Source organism: Cygnus olor, chromosome 20 (assembly GCF_009769625.2).
Source record: "Cygnus olor isolate bCygOlo1 chromosome 20, bCygOlo1.pri.v2, whole genome shotgun sequence".
Lineage (NCBI taxonomy): Eukaryota > Metazoa > Chordata > Aves > Anseriformes > Anatidae > Cygnus > Cygnus olor.
In genome coordinates this window covers 7,043,790-7,064,088 of record NC_049188.1, presented here as the reverse complement: position 1 = coordinate 7,064,088, position 20,299 = coordinate 7,043,790, and the positions used below count along the sequence as shown (strand labels likewise).

Sequence of the window (20,299 nt, the reverse complement as noted above, 5' to 3'; positions counted from 1 at the left end):
GACCTGGGTTTAACTTAACCGCAGGCAATGCTCGCAGCAGCAAGAAATCAGCTCCCTAAAGGAGCCAGCGCAGGTCAGGAGATCGGTGTCAGGCCGCAGGGTAAAAATGAAATATTCCCTGCCGGGCTGCAGAAACTGCCTGGATCGGGGCTGGAGGGACTGGGAATGAGGAGCTGCAGCCAGGGCCTGGTGCGGCTCAGCACTGGCTTGCTGCATCCACTGAATGCACTGCATGCACTGCACCCGCTGCATGCACTGCACCCACTGCACCCATTGCGCCCATTGCACCCGGCACACCCACTGCACGCTGGAGTTTCCCGAGGGCCACGATCACCCATGCAACGCTCCCTGCTGGGCTGTGCCGCCCTCAGCACCCAGCCAGCCCTTACAAAAGCCCCAGGGAAGCTCCCCGAGGAGCTCCAGGAGCTGAGGCATACAGGGCTTGGGCTGCACTCGCCCTCCTTTGCCTCCCCGTCCCACACCACCCGCGAGGCTCTGAAGGCTCTGAAGGCATCTGCGCGTCGCTTGTTTGCTTTGTCTCAAAATCAACAGCCGTTTAAGGCAGCCCCTCATTAGCAGTCCAGGTACGTGCCTGGGGAAGCGTCGGGCAGATTAAAATTATTTGAATATCGGAACGTTAGAAACTTCAGTTTGGCCTCAAAACGCACGTCTTCCCAGCCCTGACGGGGTTCGGCGCATGAAACATTGATGGAGCCGCCGGCGGATCAAACGCTCGGGTTCGGTGCGTCGCAGGTGCGCCGGCTGATGGACCCCCCCCACACCGAGCCTGGCTGCGGGTCCCCACGGTGGGCACAGAATCCCCCCCAGTGCCGTGGGTGGGATTGAACCCCCCCAGGATGCCACGAGGGCCGCGTTTGCCCCCAGCCCCATCCTTTTGGGCTGCGGGGGCTCTGCGCGGCGTGGCGTCAGCGCGGCGAGGCGAAGCCATCTGGGCTTTCACGGAGACGTGGGGGGCGGGGGGGCGGTTTATTAAACAAAGAGCCCTTTTTTTTTTTTTTTCTCTCTTTTTTTTTTTTATTATTATTATTTTTAACACACGCAGGAGCCGTCCAGCAGCCAGCGCGGAGCAGCTCTGCGCTGGTGCCAACGCCATCTGCCTGCTGCAAGGATGGCTTCCCCCGCCGCCGAGCCCCCCGGGGCCGTGCTGCCGGGGGGGGGGGCTGCAGCCCGAGGGAGGGGTGCTGGGGGGGGGACAGGATTCGGCCCCTGGTCTTGGGGGGGGGGGAATGAAACGGGGGTGGGAGGGATGGGGTGGGTGGGGGGTGATGCCCAGCTCTGCGAGCTGCCATTGCCCCAGGTTTCGCTGCTTGGGCGTGATGAGCCCGGCCCTAATTGGGGCTATTTAGGGATGGGGGAGGATGGGGAGGGGGTGGTCTGCAAGGTTGGGATGGGATGGGGGTCCTGGGGGGGGGGGGGGGGGGGGAGAAAAAACACAGGATGCGATGTGCAGCTTTGCCTTTCCCCATCCACAGCCCTCAATAGCTCCACCCCAGCCCCCCCCCCCCCCCCCCCACCAACGTGGGGGGGGGGGTCACTGGGCTTTATTATTATATATTTTTTGGGGGGGGGGGTGGCCCCCTCCCCCAGCCTCCCTCTCCCAGCATCTCGGCGTTACGGCGCTGGGCGGGGAGGAGGCGGCGGCGGTGGAGGCGGAGGAGGTGGGGGGGGGGGGGGGGGCGCAGGGAGGAGCCCCCCCCTTTGCAGCCCGCAGGATTGGCGGGCGCCGCACTCGGGGCGTTGGGAGGGGAGGGGATGGGTGGTGGTGTTGGGGGGGGCGGGGGGGGGGGGGAGGTTCCCGTTGTCCCCCCCCCCCGCCCGCAGCGCGGAGCTGTCCGCGGTGCTGCCGCCGCCGGCCATGGGCGCGCTGCTGCTGCTGCTGCCGCCGCTGCTCGCCGCGCTGCTCCGCGCCCCCGCGCACGGTAAGAGACCCCCCCCCCCCCCGCCCCCCCCATATTTTACAACCCCCCCGTACCCATCCGACACCCCCCCGTGCCGGTGGCCCCGCTCCAAACTTTGCCAACTTGAGCCGCCCCCCCCCCCCACCCCACCTCCTCTCCAGCCTCCTGGTGCGGTGGGGTCACCCCCCTCCTTGCCACCCCCCCCCCCCCCCCAACCAAGCGGTAATCTTGGCGCCCCCCCCCCCAAAAAAAATATCCCCCGGTGGGGCTTTGCAGCCTGCAACGCTGCCCCCGGTGGGCTCCGGGGAGAGCCCCCTTTACCGGGATGTGAAACGTGGGGGGGGGGTTACGGGGGGGGTACACGGAGCACAGCTCGGCACCGCCCGGGGGGACCCGCTTCCCCCAGCCCCTCGCAGCCCTCCCCCCCCCCCGGGCAGGCTACGCCCCATTGGGGTCCGCTCCTTCCGTGCAGACCCCGCTGTGGGGCTGGGGGAGGATGGTGGGGGAGGCGTTGGTGGGGGGGGGCTTTTTGGCCGCTGCGTCTCTTGGGGTGACCCCGAGGTGCGGGGAGGGTGGTGGGGAGGCATGGGGAAGGGCAGGGGGGTGGCTTTTCCCAGGGGGAGGACCACCGCCCGCATCCCCCCCCCCCCCCGCCTCGCCAGCCCTAAAACCACCCATGGGTACGGGCACCATCACCGCCGTGCGGCTCAGCCGCCCCCCACCCCAAAAAAATAAAAATCAGGGGACCTGGCAAGGTTTGGGGTGCCCTGATCCGCCATGGCGCAAGCGATGGGGGTCCGTCCCCGTGGGGGGGGGTCCGTCCCCGTGGGGCGCAGGCTGCGCGGCGGAGCCAGCCGCAGGGAGCAGCCGTGCGGGGAGTTACATAAACTCCCATCTGGCCGCCGAGCCCAGCCGGGAAGGACGCCGTGGCCCCGTGCCCGCTGCTATTCCCGGCTCGCCCCACCACCCCGGGGCTGCTGGCCTGGCCCTATTCCTCGGGGGGATGTATGGGGACCCCCCCCCCCCCCCCCCCCCCCTTGGGGTGAAAATTTGGGGTGAGGCTGCGGTGAGCCCTGTTCCGCTGGGGGGGCGGTGGGGATGCAGGGTGGGTCGCGTCTCTGGCTCTGGTTTTGGTGGTTCTGTCCTGGGAGAGGGGACCTGGGCAGGGCAGGATTCCCCGGAGGGAGGCTGGTGCTTGCCGTGTCAGTTTAATGATTTCTAATGAGCAATTACCTCTAGTCAGTCCCCTAATTTCTGAATATCAATAAAGTTAATTAAACTCCACATGTGTATTTCCCGAAGCGGTAGAGGTAGGGATGCCCTGGGAGGTGCTGAGCTCTTCCAGGTGCTGGGAGCGGTGCGGTCCCGTCCGCCCTGTGCCCCCCCCGATGTGGTGTCAGGGCCTGGGGCTGCCTGTGGGGTCAGCCCCCCCCACCTCCCCGTAAGGTGGGGGTCCCAGCCTGGCACGGACTTTTGTGGCACTGCCATGCTCGGCGTGGCCTTGGCTCGGCATCGGGGCCGGTGCGTGGTGGGGATGTGGCATGGGGACGGGGACTCGGAGCCCTCAGCCAGGCCAGGGGATTGGAAATGTCCTCAGGTGGTGGTAAGGAAGGGCCTGACCCTGTCCCTCTCCTGCCAGCCCCCCCGTGCTGTGCCCTGGGGGCTGTCCCCACCTGGGGGCAGCTCTGACTCCCCACTCCCCGGTGCCCACCGGGGCAGCTCCGTGGCGCTGCCGCAGCGAGCGGCTGCGGTACCAGGGCACGGCTCCATCCCGCCTTCCCCACGGCACCTGAGCTCTGAAACCCCGGCAGCCTGGATTTTGGAGGGTCTTTGCCACGCTGAAGGGTCTGGCTTGTGATGAGGGGTCCTAGGAGCGAAGGCAGGCAGCGTGGATCGAGGCTGGGGGGCGCAGGGCCTGGCAGCGCCCCCCCAGCTCTGCTGTTCCATCCATCCTCAGCGAGGCGCACCATGCCCATGGCAGCGATGTGTTTTGGCGGTCTAAGGTCTGTGTGCGTGCTGGCTGGGGGCCTTTGTGCCCCCCCGAGGGGCTCTGCGTGCAAGGAGGCGGCTGGGGAAGGAAGCGAGCGAGCATCTGCTTCGGTAATTAACCGAGCGCGCGCTCGTCCCCCGCGTGCCTTGGAGGAGTGCGTTGCCGCCACGCCGCCGAGCTGCCAGGCCGGGATTATCTGGATAATGCTCTTAAGCAGGGCAGGGGTGCCCCGCGGGGACGGCGAGCGCGGCTGGGCCAGTGGCAACCCCTTGTTTGGGAAACTTGCCAGGGATGGATCCGGCGCTGGGCACCGCACCGGGCATGGTGCTGCTGCCGTGGGGTGCCAGGAGGCTGTGCGCTGCGAAGGGCACGGCAAGGGCAGCGGGGCCAGCTGTGGGGCATGGGGACCACCCTCCCGGGCTGTTTTGGGGACCCCCGGGCTGGCACGGGGCTCGCCGGGGCCGTCGGGTGCTGCGCGGTGCCCGGGGTGGGCTGGGGGCTTTGGGGGCGCAGGCGGCCGCCCCGGGGAGGTGGATGAAGTTGTGTCTCCGGTGGATCCGGCAGGAGAGGATAATTTAGCTTCCAATCAATTCTTTAAATGCGCACAATTGAAAGATTGCCTCTGAAAGCTGCCTATAACCAGGGAGGTAATGGATTCTCTCCAGTAACAGGCGGCGGCGGCTCGGGAGCGGCAGCAGCCCTTCCTCGTGCCGGGGTTCTGCTCCCCAAAGGGCTCCTGGAGGGGCCGGGGGTGTCCCCAGCTCCCTGCTGGCCCTGGCCCCTGCTGGGACCCGGCCCCGTGCTCCCCGCGGTGGCGGTGACCGTGGCACAGCGTCCTGGTGCTGGGGACACGTCCAGCCCTCAGCCCGCTCGCCGTGCCGCTGGGGGTTATTACGGATATAATTTAAATGCAGTAACGAGCTGCTCTGAAGGGATCAAATATTAATCAGCCGCGCGAGCGCCGCTGTGACCCTGTGAAAAATGGAGAGAGGTGCTTGAAATGCCAGATCAGCCGGCACTGCGCGGGGGCTGTCCCCGGGCGGGGGGGGGGGGGTCTGGCTGTCCTCAGCCGCCGTGGTCCCCTGGGGGTGGCCGTAGCGTCCGCCCTCAGTGGCTTCCAGCCCGAGCTGGGTGGCTCTGCTGTTAGTGTAGGCCCTACGCAAACAGAGCGGTGATGGGGTGCTGGGAAGGGTGTGGGGCTTTATGCTGGGGGGGGGGGGGGGGGGTGATGATCCTGAGGGGTTGGTGGGGGGAATAGGGGAGCGGTTTGGCACCCCCAGAAGCGTCCCCGTGCAGCTCGGTGCCTGCTGGGGCTGGGTTTTGCCTGCGGGGAGGCTGTCGGGGCCGAGCAGCCGGACGCGGAGCCCGACGAGCGGATTTCATGCGCTGAGCGCCGCCGCCTTTCGGTTCTGGTCACTGGCAGCAGGAGCAGGGACGGGGAGCTGGGGTGGGGGGGGAGGAACACAAAAACTGGGGCAAAAAACGTCGCCCGTGCACAGCACTGAGGCTGCTCCGCGCAGCCCCGAGCTCAGCCTGGCAGCCAGGGGATGGGGCTGGCACCCCAGGGTGGCACGGGGCGGGGGGGGGCTGTTGTGGGGGATTTTGGCACACGGCTGCGGGGACTGGGGGGGCTGCTCCGGGCGCTGTGTGCGTGGGGAGGGGGGAAACGCCGCCGCGAGGCTGGCTGGCTCCGCCGGCGTGCGTGGCGACAGCGATCAGGTCCGAAATAGCATCAGACATGCAATTTGTCATCGCCGCTGCTCATGGAAATCGCCGTACAAATGCATTAGCGCCGCTGGGGGCGCGGGGCCCGGGGGCGTGGGAAGCGAGGGCGGCACGGAGGGGATGGGGGCACCACGACCCGGGGGCACCAGGCTCCCCGGGGCCCCAACCCATCGGTGGCCCCAATCTGGGGGTCACCAAAGGAGAAAGGGGTCAGGCTGGCCCCCTCCCAGAGCCCCCAGGCTCCCTGCTCGGTGCCGGCGGTGCTGGGTGCCAGGGGGCTCGGTGCCGGTGCGTTGCGGCGCGTGCCGGCGGCGCAGTTGGATGTCAGCTGGCGGCTCAGCCGCGATGCTCTGGGGAACCGACTGCGGCGACATGTGACATGTGTCAGCGGGTAAATGACTGTTCAATTCAAGGAGAATCGCAAAACATACAAGGTCAAACGCTTCCCTGCGAGCGCCACCATGAATATTAAAGCCGGGCTGTGCCGCGAGCTGCCAGGGCTGGAAGCTGCGCTCGCCCACGGTGTCCCCCGGGGCAGCCCCTCGGGTGTCCCCTGCTGCTGGACTGGGTCCTGTCCCTGCTTGTCACCTCCCCGAAGAGGGGACAGCAGCCCCGGTTTGGCCGTGGAGGCACCAGGGTGGTGCCCACCTGCACCCACGTGCAGTCTGCATGTGCCCACCCACCCCTATCCGTGCTCGTGCGCCACCCACCTGCATCCTGGTGCTGCCTGCACACGCCGCCTGTGCCCACCCACGGGTGCCCGTCCCTGCCCGCTCCCACCCACGCTCCCTGCCTGCTCCTGGGCACCCAGGAGGGTGTCCCAGTCCCCGCGCCACGTCCCCATCCCTGGGGACACCGAGGCAGGTGGCAGAGATGGGGAGCTGCCATCATTCAGGCACGTCCCCGCGGCTCGAGATGCTCAGTCTGGTGGCACCGCACGTGCCCGTGGTGGCTGGGGACCACGGGAGGGTGTCTGGGGGATGGTGGCTGGGGACCGCGGGGTGCTGAGCGTGGCGCCGGCTGCCTGACAGCTCATTCATCACAGCTGCCAGCCCTGGCCACGGGGGCAAAGCCAGATTGGTTTTAAATTGGAAAATAAACCTCGGCTCCTGCATGTCCACGGCCCCTGCCCTTGCTCCAGGCAGGGGACCCAGCTCCCTGCACCGATCCTGCACCCCGGCTGCGTGCCACCACCCCCAGGATGGGGAAACTGAGGCACGGCGCAGGGCCGGTGCCTGGGGCAGCCGAGCGTCTCGCCCCGTCCCGGCTGCTTTGCCGGGCGCTGTGTTATTGCTTTATTTGCCGGCCGTATTGATCGGCGCTCCCCGGGCGGCTGCGTGCCTGCTTATTTATTTATTTGCGACACCAGCCGCGATTGATTTCTGCCGGGGGGGCGGCCGCCCGCCGCAGACGGATTAGTCTCCAGCATCTCTCCGGCTCGCAGCTGCCGTTAATAGACTCCCGCTCGGCAAAGCCGATGTGACGGATTAGGACCCCGGCCCGGCCGCAGCCACGTGCCCCGCATGCCAAGGGGGCACCTAAGGGGACAGAACAGCCCCTTTGGAAGGGTCTCTGCCCCCCCTGAGAGCACCAGGCCCCAGGGTAGCAGGGGTCCTCTGTCACCAGCCCCCACCCACCTTAGGGACCCAGGAGGGGCACAGCCATGGCACGGTCACTGGAGATAAGCTGCTTAGAGACGTCTGTGGAGGTGGAGGTTGTAATCCCTGCGGTGCTTGAGGGGCATGGTGGTGGCATCTGGGCACGCTCTGGTTTTCTGCAGTGCCCCCAGCACCCCGTGTCCCCCGAGGGTCAGGAGCATCCCCTGGTACCCAAAATCATCCCCTGGTACCCAGAGCATCCCCATGTACCTGGAGCATCCTTGTGGCACACAAAACATCCTCGTGGCACCACGAGCCTCCCGTGGCACCCAGGGCACTGTGGTGTCCAACCTAAGGATGCTCTAGGAGCCCTGCCCCATCCACACAGCTCGGATGCGTGCCGCCGTGCCCCCAACACCCTGAGCAGGCGAGATGCTGTGGGCAGGGGGTGTGAGGGGCTGGGGGGGGACGTCTCTGCCCCAGCACCCCCGTTTGCTGCGTGGGACAGCTCGCGAGCGGCGCAGGACCGGGCCCGGAGCACCGATCTGCTATAAAAGCCTAAAAGAGCTTTTTGGCGCCCTTCAATATAAACTCATTAACTTTTATGTTCTAATAAATGGATCCTATTAGAAAATAATTCTGGCGGTGCCGGGGGACAGGTTAACCTCGCGGAGGCGTTGTGGCTGGGTGCTCACCCCCTGGGCAGCGGGGGGACTACTGGAGGGGTAGCAGCGGCGGGGGGGACACGTGGGGACAGGGTGACAGGACGGCGGGGACAGCTGCAGCACCCAGAAGCTCCCCCCATGCTGTTCTCCGAATCTAATGTCTCTTAATAGTCCCTTAAAAGTGGCAGTCGCAGAGTAATTAATCTTTGCGGGGCCCTGCCCTGCTACAGCTCAGTATAATTACCCGGTAATTGGCAGTATCGTGTCATCAGCGCCAGTGCGCGGCGCCGCGCGGCGAGATGTGGCCATGCGCCCTGCTCCGTGCCACGTCGGGGTGCTGAGCGTCACCGTCACCCCCCCGGCACCACAGCACGGCCAGGCTGGGGGCTGAGCCCCCCCCCCAGACCCCACAGTGGCTCAGTGGCTCGTTAGGGCTGATGAAATCCTGTTCTCGTTTGGGTTAATTGGGGTGTTTGCAGAGCCGGGCGTTGATGCACAGGGGGCTGGGAGGTGGCACAGGGGGGTCCCCAGGGCTGTGGGTGGCAGCAGAGAGTGGGCTCAGTTTGTCATCTTTTGGGGTGGTGGTGGGGCACGGTCCCAGCGTTGGGACCCTCCGGTGACGGCCCCGTGGCAGCCACCTGCACGTCTGCGCCATGGGGATGGGGGTCCTGAGGGCTCCCTGCCGTGGAGAGGACAAGCTGAGGCCAGGGCTGCCCCCAGCAGGGCTGATTTCAGGGGACAGAAGGGCACCCCTTAACGTGCAGCATGACACAGCTGTGTGTTAATTAGCCAAGCCTTAATTGCCCACACTGCCCTGGTGAAGAGCACACTGGGGCGAGGTGCGGCAGAGCCCTGCTGTGTGCGGGTGATGCGCTTGCTTGCTGCCCTGGCTCAGGCCCTGCTTACCCGGGAACGCGTCTGGAGAAAGCGATCAGCTTTATTGACAGCCCTCGGTCCCCCTGCCTCCGCTTTCCTCCCCGTGGCACAGCACAGCACCGCTGTGCTGGGAGCATGGCCGAAAGGTCCGGGTGGCACCGTAGCGTCACTGCGTGTGGCATCAGCCCTGCGTGTGGCGTCAGTCTGCAGTGAAGTGCTGGTCCTTGGGGCAGCACCAGTCCGTGGTGCAGCATTGGTCCACGGTGTAGCACCAGTTTGTGGGGCAGCATTGGTCCGTGGTGCAGCATTAATCCATAGTGCAGCATTGTTCTGTGGTGCCGCATCAGTTTGTGGGGCAGCATCGGTCCGTGGTGCAGCATTGGTCCATGGTGCATCATCAGCCCGTGGTGCAGTTTTGGTCCATGGTGTAGCATCAATCCATGGTGTATCATCGGTCCGTGGTGCAGCATCAACCTGTGGTGCAGCATCAACCCATGGTGTATCGTCAGCCTATGGTGCAGCATTGGTCCATGGTGTAGTATCAGCCCGTGGCGCACCATCAATCCACGGTGTATCATCGGTCCACGGTGTATCATCAACCCGTGGTGCAGCACCAGCCCGTGGTGCAGCACATGTCCCCACCACCCCACGCTCTCTCCTCCCCCAGGCTTCAATGGGCTGCAGGGGAAGGCCGGGGAGAGCTCGGAGGCCGAGGGGGACCCCACGGCGCTGCCCACGCCGGCCGAGCGGGAGGCCGAGGCGCGCTTCGTCAGCACGGCGCCCACCCTGAAGCTGCTCAACCACCACCCGCTGCTGGAGGACCTGCTGCACGAGGCCTTCCTGAAGAAGGATTACCTGGCCCAGGCACCCTTCCCGCCCGCCCTTCCCGGCCCCATACTGCCTGCTGATGCCCTGCGGCCGGCCCCCGGCCCCCCGGCCCCCCGGTCCCCTCCTCGTGCCCCCGCCTTGCCCCGTGCTGCCTTCCCCACCGCCCCCCTGACCACGCCGGCCGAGCGCCCGGGGCCGTGGGGGGAGCCGTGGGGGATCACGCCGGGCGCAGACCCCTCGCCGTCACCCGCTGCGGGGTCAGGATCGAGCCCCGCAGCCCCCAGCCGGGTGCCCACCACCCCCGGCACGTCCCCGGGGGGCACCGGGGTCTCTGGGGACGAGGAGGGGACCACCACCACCTCCACCATCACCACCACCACCGTCACCACGCTGCAGGGGCCAGGTGAGCGCCGGGAGGGAGATGGGGGGGCCAGAAAGACACGGGGCTGACGCGGGGGTCTCCTTGTCACCAGCCCCGTGCAACCGGACGCTGGCGGGCCCCGAGGGCTGGCTGGTGTCCCCAGAGCCGGCCGGTGCCCCGTATGACAGCAGCCTGGACTGCACCTACACCATCTCTGTCTACCCTGGCTATGGCGTGGAGATCAAGGTGAGCTGCGGGTGGCACGGGGCACGTATCCCCGACTCCACGCGTGGCCCTGCAGGGCGCAGAGAGCAGACAGCCCCGTCCCTGTCCTTGTCCCCATCCCTGTGCCACTGTCCCAGGAGAAACAGCTCAGGGCATCTCCCACCCTCGGGCTCCAGAGCAGAGACTTGGGTGCTCGGGGCTGGTGCGATGCCCCGTGGCTGTCGGCTGCCACGGCTGGCACCTGTTGATGAAGAAGCAATATAGGATTTAATTAATGACGGCACTGACCCAATCTGGCATCGCCAAAAGCCGCCGGCAAGCAGCAGGCAGCAGCATGGGGTTGCTGCTCCGCGCTCAGCCCCAGCTCGCAGAGCAGCGCTCGCTGGTGCCGCCGTTCATCACCGCGCAGCGCTGCTTAATTAACATCATTAACAGCAAATTGCTCCGGAGTGCTGGAGCACACGCCTGGCTGCCGAGGGCCCGGCCGTGCCGCAGGGCTCCGGCACAGCCGGCGGCTGGGCTCTTGCTGCTCCATGTGCCATGGGGAGATTTATGGCGGTGCTAACCGTGTTTGAAAGGCGCTGCCCCGCGTGGACAAGCTCCGGCGCGCTATCGACCGCGGGAGATCCCGCTGCCGGGGAACGCGGTGACAGCCCCCCCCGTCTCCCCCCCCAGGTGCACAACATCAGCCTGGCCGAGGGCGAGACGCTGACGGTGGAGAGCACGGCGGGTCTGGAGCCCGCGGTGCTGGCCAACGAGTCCTTCCTGCTGCGGGGCCAGGTCATCCGCAGCCCCGCCAACCTGCTCACCCTGCGCTTCCAGAGCCCCCAGCCCACCAGCCCCGGCTCCTACCGCTTCCACTACCAAGGTACGGGGCGCTGCCGGCACGGCTGACACCCCGCGGGGTGCTACCTGTCCCTGGGGGGTGCCCCCGTTGGTGTGGCACCAATTCGCAGCACGGCGATCCGTGCCGCCGCCGGGTTAAGCAGGCACCGACCGGTGAGGTACGCTAATGGAGAGATAATTAGCACGAGAAATTACGCTCTCAGTGAGCACCATCAGCAATATCACCGATACGCAGGGGGCTGGGGATGCGGGCCGGGTGCGGGACCCCCATCCTGTGGTCCGGAGGGGTCTGTCCTGCCCCGTGACACCGCCACCTGCCCCCAGCCTACCTGCTGAGCTGCCCCTTCCCATCACGGCCCGCCTTCGGCGACGTCTCGGTCAGCAGCCTGCACCCCGGCGGGGACGCCCGGTTCCACTGCGCCGCGGGCTACCAGCTGCAGGGCGCCCGCCTGCTCACCTGCCGCAACGCCACCCGGCCCTTCTGGAGCGCCCGCGAGCCCCAGTGCATGGGTGAGCCCCCCGCGGGGACGCGGCCGGTGCCACCCAAGCACCCGTTGACCATCCCTGCCCGTCCCGCAGCGGCGTGCGGCGGGGCGGTCCGTAACGCCACGGTGGGACGCGTCGTCTCCCCCGGCTTCCCCGGGAACTACAGCAACAACCTGACCTGCCACTGGCTGCTGGAGGCGCCCGCCGGCCACCGCCTGCACCTCCACTTCGAGAAGGTCTCGCTGGCCGAGGATGATGACAGGTTTGGGTCCGCACGGGGTGGGAGTGGGGGAGAGGGGGCACCTCGGGACAGCCCCACGCCATGCGAGGGGATGGAAGGTGTCAGCCATGCTGAAGGAGGGGTGATGTTGGCCGTGCTCAAGGACAGGCAGTGGCCGTGTTCAAAGATGGGTGCTGTTGGCCATATCCAAGGATGGGTGCCGTTGGCCATGTTCAATGATAGGTGCTGTTGGCCATATTCAAAGGTACCGTTGGCCATACCAGGGCATGGAGACCACTGGGCACACTCAAGGCTGGGTGCCGTTGGCCATAATCAGGGATGGGCACCGTTGGCCATGTCCTAGGGTCGGTGCCCTTGGCCATATCCAAGGATGGGTGTCATTGGCCATGATCAGAGATGGGTGCTGTTGGCCATGCCCAAGGATGGGTGCTGTTGGCCAGGGCTGGTGCAGCACCCTGACCCTGCGGCGCCTCGGCAGGCTCATCATCCGCAACGGGAACAACGTGGAGGCACCTCCGGTGTACGACTCCTACGAGGTGGAGTACCTGCCCATCGAGGGGCTGCTCAGCACCGGGCGCCACTTCTTCGTGGAGCTCACCACCGACAGCAGCGGGGCCGCTGCAGGCATGGCGCTGCGCTACGAGGGTACGGGGTCGGGTCACAGGGGGGGAGGCACTGGGGCATCCCCACGCCCCCCCCCCAGGACCCCACAGACCTCTGCACGTGGGCCCACAGCCTTCGAGCAGGGGCACTGCTACGAGCCCTTCGTCAAGTACGGGAACTTCACGGCCAGTGACCCCCGGTACCCCGTGGGCACCACGGTGGAGTTCAGCTGTGACCCTGGCTACACGCTGGAGCAAGGCTCCACCATCATCGAGTGCGTCGACCCCAGCGACCCGCAGTGGAACGAGACGGAGCCGGCGTGCCGCGGTGGGCACCGGAGACGGGGGGGCTGTGGGTGCTGGACCTGGGGGGGATGGATCTGGGGGTGCAGTGGGTGCTGGAGCTGGTGGGTGCTGGAGATGGGGATGGGTCACCAGGGATGGTGGAGCCACCATGGCATGGCACGTGCTGGAGGTAAGTGGCATGATGCTGGGTGCTAGATTTGGGGTGCCAAAGCGGGTGCTGGAGCTGGGGGGGGGCATGGCGGGTGCTGGAACCGGGATGCCGTGGTGGGCACCCATGGTGGGTGCTGTGGCGAGTGCCCCCACGGTGGTGCCGAGCCCGGCGTGCGCCCGCAGCGGTGTGCAGCGGGGAGCTGACGGACGCGGCCGGCGTGGTGCTGTCGCCCAACTGGCCGGAGGCGTACGGCAAGGGCCAGGACTGCATCTGGGGGCTGCACGTGGAGGAGGACAAGCGCGTCATGCTGGATGTCCGCGTGTGAGTGCGGGGGGGTCTGCGGCACAGGGATGGGGTGGGGGGACACCCACGCGTCCCCTGCCCTCATGCCCTGTGTGCCCCAGGCTGCGGCTGGGCGCCGGGGACGTGCTCACCTTCTACGACGGGGACGACCTGACGGCGCGCATCCTGGGCCAGTACACGGGCGCCCGCGGCCGCTTCAAGCTCTTCGCCTCCAGCGCCGATGTCACCATCCAGTTCCAGTCCGACCCCGGCGCCGGCGTCTTCGCCTACCGGCAGGGCTTCGTCATCCACTTCTCCGGTGAGCCCCGCGGCGGGGACGGGTGTTGGCGTCCCCGCGTCCCCTTCTCACCCCGCTGTCCCCGCAGAGGTGCCCCGCAACGACACGTGCCCCGAGCTGCCCGACATCGCCAACGGCTGGAAGACGGCCTCGCAGCCCGAGCTGCTGCACGGCACCGTCGTCACCTTCCACTGCTACCCCGGCTTCGAGCTGGCCGGCACCGACCTGCTCATGTGCCACTGGGACCTGACGTGGAGCGGCGACCTGCCCTCCTGCGAGCGGGGTGAGCGGGGACACGTGCCCCCCCCCCGTCCCCTCCTGCCACCCCGTCCCGCGGCCGCCTTCACCGCCCTGTCCCTCCTGCCCGCAGTCACCACCTGCCGGGACCCCGGGGACGCCGAGCACAGCCGCAGGGTGGTCTCCAGCCCCAAATTCCCGGTGGGGGCCACCGTGCGCTTCGTCTGCGACAAGGGCTACGTCCTGGCGGGCGCCGGGCTCCTCACCTGCCACGACCGCGCGTCGGGGGGACCCAAGTGGAGCGACCGCCTGCCCAAGTGCATTCGTGAGTCGTGCGCCCCGGGGGCTGGTGGCACCCTGGGGACGAGCGCGGTGCTGACAAGGCCGTGCCCTTGCCCGCAGCGGAGGCGTACGAGCCCTGCCACAACCCCGGCGTGCCCGCGGGCGGGCGGCAGAGCCCCGAGCGGCGGCTGTACCCGGCGGGGGCCACGCTGCGCTTCTCCTGCGCCGCCGGCCGGGCGCTGCTGGGCGAGGGCAGCCTGCGCTGCCTGCCCGGGCACCCCTCGCGCTGGAGCGGCTCTCCTCCCATCTGCAAGGCGGGTGAGCGGACGCCCACCCCCCCTGCCCCGGCACCCCTGCGGACACCCCCCCGCTGCTCCCTGCTGATGCCGGCTCCTTTCTATTCCCCACCCCCCCCACCCCAGCCTCCTACGATGAGTTTTACAGCAATCGCAACCTGGACGGTAAGGGAAATCGGTTGAGGGCTTGCTGGGGCACCCTTGGGTGCTAGGGCACGGTGGGCACCTGGGGGTGCAGCCGCTGCTGGGTGCCCCCCGTTGAGCCCCCCCCCCCCCCCGCTCCCCCCGGGGCAGCCGTGGCCAAGGCTGTGCCCTCGGGGCCGGCGCTGGAGGGCACCAACGTGGCCATCGCCGTCTTCCTGCCCGTGCTGGTGGTGGCCCTGCTCATCGGAGGCGTTTACCTCTACTTCTCCAAGTGAGTGCCCGCTGAGGGGGGGTCCCCTGCACCCATCCGGGCCCCCCCCCACCCCCAGCCCCGACCCCCACCACTGCCCCCCCCCGGCTCCGTCTCCCCGCAGGCTCCAGGGGAAGCCGGCCCTGCAGCTGCCCCTCGCCGGCTCGCACCCCTACGACCACATCACCGTGGAGTCGGCGTTCGACAACCCCACCTACGAGACCGGAGTAAGCACCGGCCCCCCCCACACCCCCCCCCACCCCCGCCCCCACAGCCGGGGGTGTGGACCCCCCCCCGGGACCACGGATAGGGGGGGATTGTGCTCCCCGGGGACCTGGGCCGTGTGCCCCCGGGGGTTGCGTGTTGGGGTTGTGCGGCCAGGAGCCCGTGCACCCCCTGGGGAATGAGCGGGATGGGATATGGGTCTTGGGGAGTGTGTATGGGACGGGATGTGCATCCCCTGGGCCATCTATAGGATGGGATATAGGTCTCAGGGACCCCGTATGGGGTGGGACGCGCATCCTTGGGGCCATCCAGTGGCTGGGACATACGTCTTGGGGACCGCGTATGCGATGGAATATCCATCCCTGGGGCTATCTATTACATGGGGCGTTCATCTTGGGGACTGTGTATGGGATGGGACGTGCATCCCCGGGGCCATCTATTGGATGGGACCGCGTATGGGATGGGATTTTTATCCCTGGGGCCATCTATTGGATGGGACATACACCTCGGGGTCCGTGTACGGGATGGGACATCCAGCCATGGGGCCACCTACTGGATGGGACATACACCTCGGGGATCACGTATGGGATGGGACGTGCATCCCCAGGGCCGCCTATTAAATGGGACATCCACCTCGGGGACCCTGTACGGGGTGGGACACCCATCCCGGCGCTGTCACGGGGTGGGACAGCCCTCCAACGCCCCCCCTACACGGGATGCGGCACCATCCCAGGGACTGGGATCTGTAGGACGAGGCGCCCACCCGGGGACCACGCGTGGGATGGGACGTGCCCCCCCCCCCCCCCTTCTCTCCCCCCCCACCCGAAACCACAGGGGGTGGGAGATGGCTCACCCCCACCCCGGGCACCCCGCAGCACCAGGGGGTGTCCAACCCCTCGCAGTCTGTTTCCTTTGCAGGAGACGAGGGAATACGAGGTGTCCATCTAGGGGAGGGTGCCGCTGCCCCCTCCTGAGCCCCCCCGCGCCTGCTGCCCCCCCCCGCCCCCCCCAGGGGGCCAGGCACACCTCTCGCAAGGAGCCCCCAGCGGGAACCCCCCCCCTCCCTGCCACCCCAACCCCCCCAAGACCCCCGTGGGGTGTCCCCCAGCCCCCCCCTGACCCCCCTGCTCCGGGTGGGCAGGGGGTGCTGAGCCCCCCCCCCCCCCCCAGCCCCAGCGATGGAGGACGCCCCCCAAATGGGGTGGGGGGGGGGGGGCACGAGGCTGCGGGGAGCCCCCAGGGAAGGGCAGGGCTCCCTGGGGGGCAGCCTGAAGGTGCCGGGGGGGGGTGTTGGGGGGGCAGCCAGCAAGGTAATGGGGTGTCCTTGCGGGGGGGACACACGAGGGGGGGCTCGGGGTGCCCCCATCCCACCCCCATCCCCCTCCTGACCCCAGTGCCCCCAGCATGCTGCCCCCCCCAGCGTCCCCCCCCCACTTGCTTCACCCTCCGGGGGGTTGGGGGGCACCCATAGGGGTGTCCCCATCCCCCCCCCCCCCAAAAAAAAAAAAAAAACCGCACGTCCTGGCACCTTACGGGGGCCCCCCCAGCCCCGGGGTGCCAGGGTGGGCAGGGGGGCACCGGGCATGGCTGTGTCCCTGTGTCCCCCCTCACCCCCGGCTGGGGCTGGGGGTGTCACACAGGGTGTGTGTGCCCCCCCCCCCTCCCTTTTCAGAGGAGCCCCCTCCCCCCCTCATCTTTTGGTCGGTTCATTAATAAAAAGGCGGTGTTTTAGAAGAAATCCCGGCGTGGTGCTGAGCGGGGGGGGGGGGGGCGCCCGGTGGGTCGTGGGGGGGGTCCCTGGGGTAATGGGGAGGGTCCTTGGGGTAACGGGGGGGTCCCTGGGGTGGGGGCACTCACTGCCCTGTAACCCCCCCATACCGCCCTGTAACCCCCCCCCTCCCCGGGCTGGGCACCGCGCCCCCCACCCAAGGGTGCTCCCTGCAGCACCCCTGGGTGCTCCCCACGCTGCCCCCCCCCAGCACCCACCCTCTGGGTGCCCCCCGCAATCCCCCCCCCCGTTTTCCGGGTGCACTGCACCTTTAAGAGGCGTGGCCCCCGCCGCGGTGACGTCAGGCGCGCTCTCCGCGCGCCCTCTGCCGGCGCGCCAAAACCAGCGCCCCGCGCCGTGACGTCACCGCGCTGCTCTAACCCCACCCCCCCCGTCCCCGTCCCCGGAACGTGACGGCGGCCACGCGCCTGCGCGCACGCCCTCCTCCTCCGCGCCTGCGCCGCGCCTGCGCGGGAAAGGGGGCGGGGCGAGCCGGGTGGGCGGGAGGCGGTGCCAGCGCCGCGCATGCGCACTCCACGCCCCCTCGCGGGCTCCCCCTCCCCTCCCCTCCGCCGAGAGAGCGGGAGGCGGGGGAGGGGCGGCGGCGGCGGCGGCGGCGGCGCGGGCCGCGCATGCGCAGTGAGGGGGGGCGGCGGGGCGCGGGCTGCGCGTGCGCGGGGGGCGGCGGCGGCGGCGGCGGCGGCGGCGGCGGGGCCCGGGCGGGTGCGGAGCGGAGCGGGGCGGTGCGGGGCGGGGGCCGCTCCTCCCCCACCTCTCCGGTAACACGGTGATGGCAGCGGGCGTCGGGCCCCCCGCAGCCGCCCCCGGGCCCGGCTGGACGGCGAGGAGGAGGAGAACGGCGGCGGAGGGCAAAGCGCAGCGGCCCGTGGGTTAGGGCCTGAGCCGCTCGGCCAGGAGCGGGAGGGGGGGCGGGGGGCTCCCCGGTGCCCTCCCGGTGCAGCCCCGGACCCCTCCGGTAGCTCGTCCCGTCCCCCTCCTCCTCCTCCTCCTCCTCCTCCTCCTCCTCCGCCGCCCAGCTCTCGCTCGCTCCCTCCCCGCCGCCCGCCGTGTGTCTGTGTGTGTGTGTGGGGGGGGGGGGGGCTCCCGGGGCCGCTCCCGGGGCTGGATGAATGTGGGAGAAGATGGAGACCAAGACGATCGTCTACGACCTGGACACCTCCGGGGGGCTGATGGAGGTGAGGCCCGGCCGCGGGAGGTGGGGGCGGGGGGGGTTGGGCACAGACACCGGGGCCCGGTTCCAGCCACCGGTGGGGGAGGAGGGGGGGGGGGGGGGGGGGGGGGCGCACACACGGGGACCTCCCCCCTCTTTTCTCTGGTCCCCCCCCCCCCCCCCCCCCCCACCCACCCCCCCACCCCCCCACACAAAAAAAAAAAAAAAAAAAAAAGCCCCGTGGCCATAGAAGGAAGTGTGGAGGGAAGGCGGCGGCTCGCCCAATCCCCGGGAGAGGCCCCTGCAGGGCGCGGGGCGGGCCCGGCCGCCGCCATCACCCCCCCCCCACCCCCCCCCCCCCCCCAACCCCGGGGCCGGTCCGGGGGGGGGGGGGGGGGGGGGGGAGAAGGGCTCCGGGGGTCGTGGGGTTGGGCTCCGGAGCAGCCCCTCAGAGCCCCGCCGGGCGTGTGTGTGTGTGTGTGTGTGCGTGTGCGTGCCGCAGCAAATCCAGGCCCTGCTGGCTCCCCCCAAGAGCGAGGATGGGGAGAAGAAGAGCAGGAGGCCCGAGAAGGAGCCCCGGCGGAGCGGCAGGGCCACCAACCACGACAGCTGCGATAGCTGCAAGGAAGGAGGGGACCTGCTCTGCTGCGACCACTGCCCCGCCGCCTTCCACCTCCAGTGCTGGTAAGGCTCCCGGCGTCGTTTCTGGCTTCCTCGGGCTCTCCCAGCCCCTGTCTCCCTCCGGGTCCGGTTCGATTCCTTCCCTCTCCGTCCTCCTCCTCCTCCTCCGGCAGCTCCCGCTCCCCGTTAGATCCAGGAGGGCCAAACGGGGCCGGGAGGCCAAAATTAAAAAATAAAGGAGGCGCGAACCCCTCCGCGAGGCCTGCCGCGGCGCGAAGGCGGCACCCCACCGTTTTGGGGACGCGCACCGCGACCCCCCCCCCCCCTCCTCCCCCCCCCGGGCGCCTTCAGCCTCCTTTCTTTTTGTGCCGAGAGGCCCCGAGGAGAGGCGAGGCCGCGGCCTGGCCGCTTCGCTGCTCCTGCCCGCAGCAGGCCTGCTGCCGCCTCCCCCCCCCCCCCCCGGGGCCTTCGGCTTCGCCTCCTCGCCCCTTGGCGAGGGGACGCCCCCCGGGGGGGGTCTCCTGGGGGTCTCCAGCCCGGGGGGAAGCCGCGGCCGCGTCCCCCCCCCACCGCGTAGGGCCTGACGTTCCCGGCGCTTCCGTGCTGCTGCAGCTGCTGGGAATAATGGAGGTTGCTGTCTCTGTGTCTCCCTGCCTCACTGTTTACAATATGGCGACCTTCCTTTAAATTATATTTTTATTCTCAGCGCCATTTTGGCTGCCTATATGACTCCCAAACCCTCGCGGCCCTCCCCGAGTATCTCGGTCGTGCAAATGCCTTCCCCCGTGGAAATCCGGGCCTCCGGAGTTTAAAATTGGCCCGGCTTATTCCTTTCCCTCCTTTTTTTCCTTCCTCCTGACTCCGGAGACCTGCTTATCTCATCCCTGCGCTGTGAATTTTCGGGGCGGCCGGCTCCTCTCTTTGCCCGGCGTTGGCGCGGCTTTGTTGATAAAAAGGCAGAGCTTTTTTTTTTTTTTTTTTCTCCTCTTCTTCTTTGCATGCAAATCTCGGGGCCGTGGCGCGGAGGTGCGCGTGCGGAGGCGGTTTGCGAGGCTGCGGCGGGGAGGAGGGCTCTGGGTCCTCGCCTCCTCGGCGCTTCCCCAGCTCGCAGCACGGCACAAAAGCCGCCGGGCGAAGGAAAAGCACCTGAACTTTTCCCAGCCCCAAAGTTTCCTCCTCTCCCGCGCGGGGAGAGCCCAGGTGCGGCGGAGGCAGCCCTGCCGCCCGTGTCGCTCGCTCAACAGTTGACACGGGCTGGTGTGAAATGAGCGCAGGCAGAGCGGGGAACGGGGTGGAGGAGGGAGCGGGGCGAGTCAAACAGCTGGAGCTCGGGCGCACGGAGTATTCTTCCTTAGGGGAGATTTTTTAACCGCGTTCCTTTCTCTCTTTCATGCTTTGGAGCTTTGTTTGCTGCCCTGTTACAGCTGTCTCCTCCTTTTTTTTTTTTTCCTTTTTTTTTTTTAAATTTTTTCCTTTTGCCCGGTGGTTACGCCGTGTTTACACGCTAATTGCAGGTCTCTGAGCACTTATTAAGCTGATGGCTGATACCAGGAAGGCTGAGCGTGCGGTCGCAGTTGTGCAGGGAGTGTCCCGTTAGCAGCGCGCGGCCGGGCTAACCCAACAATGCTGTAGCGTGCAGCCATGACATCATCCCTCCTGCCCCGGGGAAGTGCTGCTGGTGGTAGCGCACATCCTCCACGCTTACCAGAATGACACCGGTGTTTTCTCGGCCAGCCTTCTCGGTGGGCTCTAATTTAAGGTTTTTCCTCTTCGTTTTGGGCGCGTTTGGTTAAAACGCGGCGTTTGCTTGCGGGTGCTCTCGAGCACGTCCTGAGCTTTCTCTCGCTGAGGCTGGAGCGGTGGCTAGGACGTCAGATTTTGAGATGGGAGACCGGTCGCTAATGCT

At 68.1% G+C, this 20,299-nt stretch overlaps 2 protein-coding genes across 4 annotated transcripts in view; both read left to right on the top strand.

Moving 5' to 3' along the window:
• Positions 1–1,857: 1,857 nt before the first annotated feature.
• On the top strand, positions 1,858–15,890 carry SEZ6 (seizure related 6 homolog). 2 transcript variants are annotated; one of them, XM_040533111.1, is made up of 17 exons: positions 1,858–1,940; positions 9,441–10,004; positions 10,075–10,208; positions 10,863–11,055; positions 11,358–11,543; positions 11,613–11,781; positions 12,239–12,405; positions 12,496–12,690; positions 13,002–13,140; positions 13,224–13,420; positions 13,488–13,682; positions 13,770–13,961; positions 14,039–14,236; positions 14,341–14,379; positions 14,509–14,629; positions 14,733–14,835; positions 15,736–15,846. In XM_040533111.1, the coding sequence occupies exons 1-17, from the start codon at positions 1,877–1,879 to the stop codon at positions 15,805–15,807; spliced, it is 2,928 nt and encodes a 975-aa protein (XP_040389045.1). In that variant the 5' UTR covers positions 1,858–1,876; the 3' UTR covers positions 15,808–15,846. The 2 variants fall into 2 exon arrangements, with proteins under 2 accessions (XP_040389045.1, XP_040389044.1); XM_040533110.1 differs by lacking the exon at positions 1,858–1,940 and adding an exon at positions 8,615–8,919 and having other exon boundaries at positions 15,752–15,890.
• Positions 15,891–17,288: 1,398 nt separating this feature from the next.
• Positions 17,289–20,299, top strand: part of PHF12 (PHD finger protein 12) — a 31,582-nt gene continuing 28,571 nt past the window's right edge. For both annotated transcript variants that reach the window (XM_040533109.1, XM_040533108.1), the window contains exons 1-2: positions 17,289–17,797; positions 18,275–18,456. In XM_040533109.1, the coding sequence (XP_040389043.1) occupies positions 17,732–17,797; positions 18,275–18,456 (248 nt within the window). In that variant the 5' untranslated portion in view covers positions 17,289–17,731. The remainder of the gene's footprint in view (positions 17,798–18,274; positions 18,457–20,299) is intronic.

Coding starts and splice junctions, on each gene's coding strand:
- SEZ6 (XM_040533110.1), top strand. CDS start 8,766: ATGCGCTTGCTTGCTGCCCTGGCTCAGGCCCTGCTTACCCGGGAACGC. Junction 10,209..10,862: donor GCTATGGCGTGGAGATCAAG/GTGAGCTGCGGG, acceptor CTCCCCCCCCAG/GTGCACAACATCAGCCTGGC. Junction 13,962..14,038: donor CCGCCTGCCCAAGTGCATTC/GTGAGTCGTGCG, acceptor CCTTGCCCGCAG/CGGAGGCGTACGAGCCCTGC.